The sequence below is a fragment of the Condylura cristata genome, unplaced genomic scaffold, assembly GCF_000260355.1.
Source record: "Condylura cristata isolate star-nosed mole 26May11 unplaced genomic scaffold, ConCri1.0 scaffold00032, whole genome shotgun sequence".
Classification (NCBI taxonomy): Eukaryota; Metazoa; Chordata; class Mammalia; order Eulipotyphla; family Talpidae; genus Condylura; species Condylura cristata.
In genome coordinates, this window is record NW_004567133.1 from 20,776,374 (window position 1) to 20,776,829 (window position 456).

The 456-nt window shown below is 70.8% G+C and overlaps 1 protein-coding gene across 1 annotated transcript in view; it reads right to left on the bottom strand.

Annotated features, from left to right (window-relative positions):
* HBM (hemoglobin, mu) overlaps window positions 1–456 on the bottom strand; it is a 21,173-nt gene that overhangs the window by 3,309 nt on the left and 17,408 nt on the right. The window contains exon 2 of the mRNA XM_012731725.1: window positions 271–375. Coding sequence (XP_012587179.1) covers window positions 271–375 — 105 coding nt within the window. The remainder of the gene's footprint in view (window positions 1–270; window positions 376–456) is intronic.

A 456-nucleotide genomic window follows, 5' to 3' on the forward strand; every position in this document is an offset into this window, starting at 1 on the left:
GAGCCCCTGCGGGCGCCCTGCCCACCGCGGCCGTGAGGGCCAGCGTCCGGCGGCTCTGAGCCCAGCGCTGGTCCACGCGCCGCTCGTTGAATTTTACCCAAACTGCAGTGTCCGACCTGGGCCCTCCCCAGGAGCAAGGGCGTCGCCCAGCCGCTCCCCCGCCGCCGCACCCCTTCCCTGGGCTCCTGTGCGAGGCTGGGGGTGCCAGGAGGCGGCCGCCCGCCCCTGAGGTCCGGCCCCGCTGCCCTCACTGGCGTTTGGAGGCCGTACCGGACCCCGTACTCGCGATGGACGTCGCCTTGAATTTGATTTCGGGGTCTGGGCTCCGCGGCGGGTCCTTTGACAGAAGCTGGGCGGCGTCTGCGGACTGAGCGGCTGCAGGTGGAGCGGGGAAGCTCTGAGAAACCAGAATTTCCCCTGCCAGCTTGTGCCCCGCCGCCCTTCTGTGCGCGATCA